The sequence below is a fragment of the Trichechus manatus genome, unplaced genomic scaffold, assembly GCF_000243295.1.
Source record: "Trichechus manatus latirostris isolate Lorelei unplaced genomic scaffold, TriManLat1.0 scaffold00087, whole genome shotgun sequence".
Taxonomy (NCBI): domain Eukaryota; kingdom Metazoa; phylum Chordata; class Mammalia; order Sirenia; family Trichechidae; genus Trichechus; species Trichechus manatus.
In genome coordinates, this window is record NW_004444023.1 from 6,604,522 (window position 1) to 6,611,151 (window position 6,630).

The 6,630-nt window shown below is 54.4% G+C and overlaps 1 protein-coding gene across 1 annotated transcript; it reads left to right on the forward strand.

Moving 5' to 3' along the window:
* The first annotated feature begins 1,224 nt into the window (after positions 1 to 1,224).
* On the forward strand, positions 1,225 to 5,831 carry CTU1 (cytosolic thiouridylase subunit 1). The gene is made up of 2 exons (XM_004381862.2): positions 1,225 to 1,732; positions 4,598 to 5,831. Exons 1-2 carry the CDS (start codon positions 1,225 to 1,227, stop codon positions 5,122 to 5,124), a joined length of 1,035 nt encoding a protein of 344 aa, XP_004381919.1. The 3' UTR covers positions 5,125 to 5,831.
* The last annotated feature ends 799 nt before the right edge of the window (positions 5,832 to 6,630 follow it).

The following is a 6,630-nucleotide window of genomic DNA, read 5'->3' on the forward strand; positions in this document are numbered from 1 at the left end:
TAAACTATAAATCAGATCCTGTCACTTGACAGCTGAAAACCTTCCAGTGGTTCCCATCTCATTCAGAATAAAATCCAAATTCCTCACTCTCACAACCTCCAAGCCTTAACACCTCTGAGGTCTTGAGCCACACAACACTTTCCAAATAAACTTAGCCAAGCCCTGCCCTTCAAGTACTTTGCATTCTTTACGGAACATTCTTCCCACTCTGATCTAATGCTGGTTCCTTATCCTTCTGGCCTTGGCTCAGAGGCTTTTCCTGACTTTGCCACCCCTCCATTCCCTCGCAGTCACATCATTGTCGTTAGGTGCCGTCAACTTGATTTTGGATTCGTAGCGACCCCATGTGACAGTAGAACTGCCCCATAGGATTTTCTAGGCTGTAATTTTTAACAGGAGCAGATCACCAGGTCTTTCTCCCATGGGGAGCCACTGGGTGGGTTAGAACCACCAATGAATCGGTTAGCAGCTGAGTGCTTATTTGTTGCGCCACCAGTCACATCACCTGGGATAATTCCTTCATATTACTCCTCATATTTGGCAACAGTCTTGGTTATTTACTTATGGTTTGGCTCCTCCACTAGAATATTAGTGCCCTGAGAGCTGCAGCCTTTCCTGTCTAGTTCACTGCTATGTCCGCAGCGCTCAGAGAGGAGGAATTTAGTGGATTATTTGCTGAATGAATCAAGAGTTTAAAATGAGACTTGAAGGTAAGAGTCGGGCCTGCACAATGTCCGGGGCAGTGTTCCAGGCAATGTAAACAGCTGGACAAAGGTGTGAAGCGTTGGAAGACCTGCTGGAAGTCTGCCCAAATGGTTTGGGTGGGGCCAGACCACGCAGGGCCTCAAACACCCAAGGGCTTAGGGAGGGGAGCCAAGCTGAGTTTCTAGCAGGGGTGGCACTTGATCTGATGACCTCAGGAGGTGGACTCCAGTACTGGTTGACTCTAGATTTAGGGAGTAGAGCGATGAGTCCAAAGTCACTATTTCCAGCCCTGTGAAGGAGCTGGGTGCAAGGTGGTGATGCTCTCACGTATAACCCGTCACCTCTCCAGAAGTCTGCTCCTCCCACGCCCACCTCTCCAGGGCCTACTCGGGCCAACGTGGGGCTATCCGGGTGGACTCTCTGGAGACGGGGAACCCATAATCCAAAACCCACGGGTAACCTGACTAATCTCCCTGTCCAGGAGAAGCTGACCCCTTCCGCCCTTTGGGGACCCCCGCGATGCCGGCGCCACCGTGCGCCTCCTGCCACGCGGCGCGAGCCGCCCTCCGCCGCCCGCGTTCTGGACAGGCGCTGTGCGGCGCCTGCTTCTGTGCCGCCTTCGAGGCCGAGGTGCTGCATACAGTGCTGGCGGGCCGCCTGCTGCCCCCCGGGGCCGTGGTGGCTGTGGGCGCCTCGGGCGGCAAGGACTCCACGGTGCTGGCGCACGTGCTCCGGGAGCTGGCGCCGCGCCTGGGGGTCTCGCTGCGCCTCGTGGCCGTGGACGAGGGCATCGGCGGCTACCGTGATGCTGCGCTGGCTGCCGTGCGGCGCCAGGCGGCGCGCTGGGAGCTCCCGCTCACCGTCGTGGCCTACGCAGACCTCTTCGGGGGCTGGACGATGGACGCCGTGGCACGCAGCACGGCTGGCTCGGGCCGAAGCCGCGCCTGCTGCACCTTCTGCGGAGTTCTGCGGCGCCGAGCGCTGGAGGAAGGTGCGCGCCTTGTGGGAGCCACGCACATCGTGACGGGTGAGCGCAAGCGCGGAAGCAGGAGGGGCGGAGTCGGATGGGAAGGAATGGGACTCGTACAAGGGCGAGGGGCGGGGCACGGGAAGGGGATTGGGACGCATACTGGGGAAGCTTTTTGGAGCGGAAGAGTGCACGCCCAAGAAGTGGTTAAGGAGACCCAGGCATGTCCTAAGGGCGGGAGCCGGATAAGAAGCCCAGATTATACGCACGCGCCTGTATGGGGCTAGAGCCCACTGAATGTTTATGGGTTTAGGATGTGCCCATCCCTGTGTGGGGTGGGGCAGGCGACGGAAGCTTTTGAGTATCACTGTCCTCATCTTTGTACACATACATTGACAAACAGTGGGATAGAGGGGCTACTCTAGAGGCTGGGGCTGTGGTTCTCTGCATCCTTAAAAAAATGTTATTCTTTGTGTCTTTCATAAAGGGAGGGTTGTGAGGGCTGTCTTCCTTCAGAAACCATTTCCAGTCTGAAATGCAACTGTCTCTTAACTCCTTTTTATCAGCTTTTTCTCCCTGCTGACTCTTTAATTCTCTCTCAATCATTACTTCAACAGATAATTATTTGGTACCATTTACTACGTACCCTAATATACTCGGATATAAGGAGCCCTGGTGGCGCGGTGGTTAAAGCACTTGGCTGCTGACTGAAAGGTTGGCGATTCAAACCCAACAGCAGCTCCATGGGAGGAAGCTGTGGCAGTCTGCTTCCGTAAAGATGACAGCCTTAGAAACCCTACGGGGCAGTTGTACTCTGTCCTATAGGGTCTCTATGAGTCAAAATCGACTTGCCAGCAAGGGTTTTGGTTTTATACCCTGCTACACCAGGGGTGCCCTGGTGGTGCACCCACCTAGTGATCTGCTCCTGTAAAGATTGTTATTTGCCATTGAGTCGATTCCAACTCACAGGAAACCCAATGAGGCAATTCTACTCTGCCCTATAGCTTCGCTATGAGTTGGAAGCGACTCAAGGGCACACAATAACACTGTGTACCACATACAAGCTGTGTGGCTTAGAGCCAAATAACCTCTCTGTGCCTTAGTTTCCTTTTCTTTAAAATGGGGATATTAATATTATCAAGCTCCTAGAGTTGTTGAGAGGTAGATGGATTATCATGTATAAAGCACTTAGACCAGATTCTGAAGAACAAGAAACACTACAAGCAGTCCCCAGGTCATGCAAGACATCTGTTCCTAAGTCTATCTTTAAATCGAATTTGTAGGTAAGTTGGATCAGGTACATAAGGTTCTTATTTAGTGTCAGTCAGTCAAATGTTTGTCTAAGTATATAGTATATATTTTACCTTTCTATGCATATAAAACACTTAAGAAACACTTTCAAACCACACAGTATTTTCATGAGCGTCACAATCACAAACTATTGCATGTAAGTCAAAATTTTAATATAATAGGCTTTATGGCAGCCCATTCTTAAGTATGAGTTGTCCATAAGTCAGATGTTCCTGACCCGCGGATTGCCTACATAAATGTTCTTATAATGCTGCACAAGACAGAGGCAGTCCCTGCTCTTGCTCAGTTCTCATATCCATTCGACTACTAGCCAAAAGGTTGGCGATTCAAACTCACCCAGAGGCTCCTCAGAAGATAGACCTGGCAATCTGCTTCTGAAAGGTCACAGCATTGAAAACCCTTTGGAGCACAGCTCTACTCTGCACACATGGGGTCACCATGAGTTGGAATCAACTCGACGACAACAGGTGCCACAAAGGGAAATGACACAGACTTTGTAAGCTTATAACCAGAGCACACAGTGAAGGGAGAAAGGTGGAGATTTAAGACGTCTTTCCTGAGTGTTTGAGCTCACATCTGGAGGCTGAGTGGGTAACTACATGAAGAATGAATAGGAGGCTGGGGGAGAGGGCATTCTGGGCAGAGGAAACAGCTGTGCCAAGGCCCCAAGGAGAGGGTGGATGGCCAATTTGAGAAGCTTTAAAACGACCTGTGTTTTACTATGTAGGCTCAAGTATAAAATGACAAAATTTAGAGTAAGTGTAGATTTAGCTTAAATTTATGGTGACTGGTGTGTAAATAAGGAGTCCTGGTGCACAGTGGTTAAGCACTGGGCTGCTGACCGACAGGTCGGCAGTTGGAACCCACCAGCTGCTCTGCGGGAGAAAAGATCTGGCAGTCTGCTTCCGTAAAGATTACAGCCTTGGAAGCCCTATGGGCAGTTCTACTCTGTCTTATAGGGTTGCTATGAGTCGGAATTGACTCCACGGCAATGAGTTTAGTTTTGGTTTGTAAATATTCACTTTCTCCCTGGTGTTTTAAAACACCATGATCCACATTCTCAGAGGCACTTAAAATCAACCCTCTTGAGAATCTCCATTAAAGACCATTTTTACTTCTGCACAGTTGGAACTACAGTTTGAACTGAGGCTGAAATGGTATTTGCAGCATAAAGCACTTCTACTTGCTACATGAAAGGGCATCTAGCACAGGGCCTGGTCTGCAGCAGGATGAGGGCGCCCCCAAGTTGGCTGTGTGTGTGCTGCGCTCTCATTTCTAGCTGAGTCTGCCTCCAGCCTCCACTTAGCCGCCTCACAGTGGTACGGGGTCTGCATGACCTGCTCTCCCCCTCCGTGCCTCTCACCTGCTCCCTATCTCTGTCCTGGTTGTCCCACGGTGTCCAGGGGTCTCCATGACCCGTGTCCACCACCCCCACCTGCACCTGGTCTCTGTCTCCTGCCTGCCCCAGGGGCCTAGGGATCTCCATGACCGGCGCCCCCCACCCCCACCTACTCCCCATCTGTGTCCTGGCCGCCCCTTGGTGCCTGGGGGTCTCCATGACCAGCAGCTGCCTCCACCCGCGGCCACCTCACGCGCTCCCGTCTCTCCCCGCAGGCCACAACGCCGACGACATGGCGGAGACCGTGCTCATGAACTTTCTGCGGGGCGACACTGGGCGGCTGGCGCGCGGCGGAGGCCTGGGCTCGCCGGGAGAAGGAGGCGCGCTGCCCCGCTGCCGCCCACTGCAGCTGGCCTCGCAGAAAGAGGTGGTGCTGTACGCGCACTTCCGCCGACTGGACTACTTCTCCGAGGAGTGCGTGTACGCGCCCGAGGCCTTCCGCGGCCACGCCCGCGACCTGCTCAAGCGCCTGGAGGTGGTGCGGCCGTCGGTGGTGCTGGACCTCGTGCACTCGGCTGAGCGCCTGGCGCTGGCCCCGGCCGCGCAGCCCGCGCGTCCCCGCGCCTGCACCTGCTGCCGGGCGCTGGCCAGCCGCCCGCTCTGCCAGGCCTGCACGCTGCTCGACGGGCTGGACCGCGGCCGGCCACGCCTGGCCATCGGCAAAGGCCGCAGGGGCCTGGACGAGGAGGCACCGCGGGCCGGGGCCCAGCCGCCTCCCTCTGCGGCCCTTCCCGCTTTCTAGCGCCTGGCGTGTTCGGGCAGGGTTCCTCACGCCTAGGAGGGCGAGGGAGGCCTGTGAACACTGCAGACAAACTCGATTTTCCTTTGCCTGGCTTCCGTGTTGATACGGAGATGGAGACCAGTTGCCTGTATCTTTATAGATGCTGGGGCCCCAGACTACTGGGTCTGAAAGAGGAGGGGGCTGGGGCCCAGACGCCTGAGTGTCAGGGAAAACCCAAACGAAACCCAGTGCCAGCGAGTTGATTCCAACTCACAGCGACGCTATAGGACAGAGTAGAACTGCCGCATAGGGTTTCCAAGGAGCAGCTGGTGGATTAGAATTGCCGACCTTTTGGTTAGCAGCCAAGCTCTTAACCACTGCGCCACCAGGCTTTGGGTCTGGAGGAGTAGGGAGTTAAACAACCTTGGATTCCTGAGTGGGGATTAGGGAGCTGCTTGCCTGGTGCCTCTGCTGGGTTCCAGGCGCTCATGGTGGTGCTCACCCTTCTCGAGCACTTCATGTCCTATTTGCTTGTAGTGGGATGAGCAAAATCGCCTGAGTTAGTGGCCACACCCCCTTTACAGTAACCACCCTGAGACTGTTCCTCAAGAGCTTCTCAGGCAGCAGGTGCTGCGTTGAGCTCTTTCCAGGCACCATCTCTTCATCCTGCCACGACCGTATTGGCTGTAGCTGCAGTGAGTGAAACGAGGCTCAGACAGGTGCAGTAACCGGCCCAAGGTCACCCACCTGGAGAGGGGCCGAATGGGGCCTGCCTGACTCCAGAGCTCTGAGACTGTGATATTGCCCCTCTCCCCAACCCTGCCCTCTCCCACGCGCACCTGACTCTCCTGGTGTCTCTTGTGACCTATGAGGAGCAGCTGGCTCCCCTGACCTTGGGCTCTGGAGGCTGACCTGGTGAGCCTGGGTCAGTGACTTAACCTCTCTGATCTTCCATTTCCTCCTCTGGAAATAGACAAAACCTCCCAGCAAAGCGTCAAACCACTGGTGATAAAGTGCTCAATAAATGGTGGCTGCCTTGCTTGGTAAACTAAAGGGTCAGTTCAGTGAAAAAGAGGAAAACCTTCAATGAGATGGATTGACACAGTGGCTGCAACAATGGGCTCAAACATACCAACAGCTGTAAGGATGCACAGGACCAGGCAACGTTTCATTCTATTATACATAGAGGATGAGTGGGATGAGTGGGATGACACCTGGCAACAAGCCTTGGTTGTTCATGTTAAGGTTTGGCCACCATGGGGCTTAGAGTTTCAGGGTTGCTGCCCTGTGGTTCCAGGAAGGTGTGAGGCCCAGAAGCTTCCCACTTGACCCTTGGTGAGACTGGGTTTTCTCAGTCCCACTTCCAAGCTCTTGCTGGGCTGCTCCCTTGTCAGGGATGCCCTCCCTCTCCCATCTTCCTACTCAAATCCTCCAGGGTCCTCCTAGTAGCCTTCCCTGGCTTTCTCCTCCTCCCCCCACCTCCCAGGCCAGGCAGCCATCTTACCCTGACACACAGGAGGGGCAGCA

Coding starts and splice junctions, on each gene's coding strand:
- CTU1 (XM_004381862.2), top strand. CDS start 1,225: ATGCCGGCGCCACCGTGCGCCTCCTGCCACGCGGCGCGAGCCGCCCTC. Junction 1,733..4,597: donor AGCCACGCACATCGTGACGG/GTGAGCGCAAGC, acceptor CTCTCCCCGCAG/GCCACAACGCCGACGACATG.